General features: G+C 68.8%; 1 protein-coding gene across 1 annotated transcript in view; it reads left to right on the top strand.

Moving 5' to 3' along the window:
* Window positions 1–4: 4 nt before the first annotated feature.
* The window catches only part of DOHH (deoxyhypusine hydroxylase/monooxygenase), a gene marked incomplete at its 5' end in the record, with an annotated part of 2385 nt that continues 2133 nt past the window's right edge, over window positions 5–256 (top strand). The window contains 1 exon segment of the mRNA XM_010192126.1: window positions 5–227. Coding sequence (XP_010190428.1) covers window positions 5–227 — 223 coding nt within the window.

The raw sequence follows: 256 nt of genomic DNA on the forward strand, positions 1-256 counted from the left end.
GGATGCAGCCCAGCCCCTGCCCGCCCGGTTCCGGGCCCTTTTCACACTGCGCAACCTGGGCGGCCACGCAGCCGTGGACTGGATCAGCAGGGCCTTCGGGGACGGCTCTGCGCTGCTGAAGCATGAGCTGGCGTACTGCCTGGGCCAGATGCAGGACGAAGCCGCCATCCCTGTGCTCATCCAGGTGCTGGAGGACACCAGCCAGGAGCCCATGGTCAGGCATGAGGCGGGGACGATGGCAGCTCCCTTGGGCCGG

This window comes from Mesitornis unicolor, unplaced genomic scaffold, assembly GCF_000695765.1.
Source record: "Mesitornis unicolor isolate BGI_N332 unplaced genomic scaffold, ASM69576v1 scaffold46450, whole genome shotgun sequence".
NCBI lineage: Eukaryota > Metazoa > Chordata > Aves > Mesitornithiformes > Mesitornithidae > Mesitornis > Mesitornis unicolor.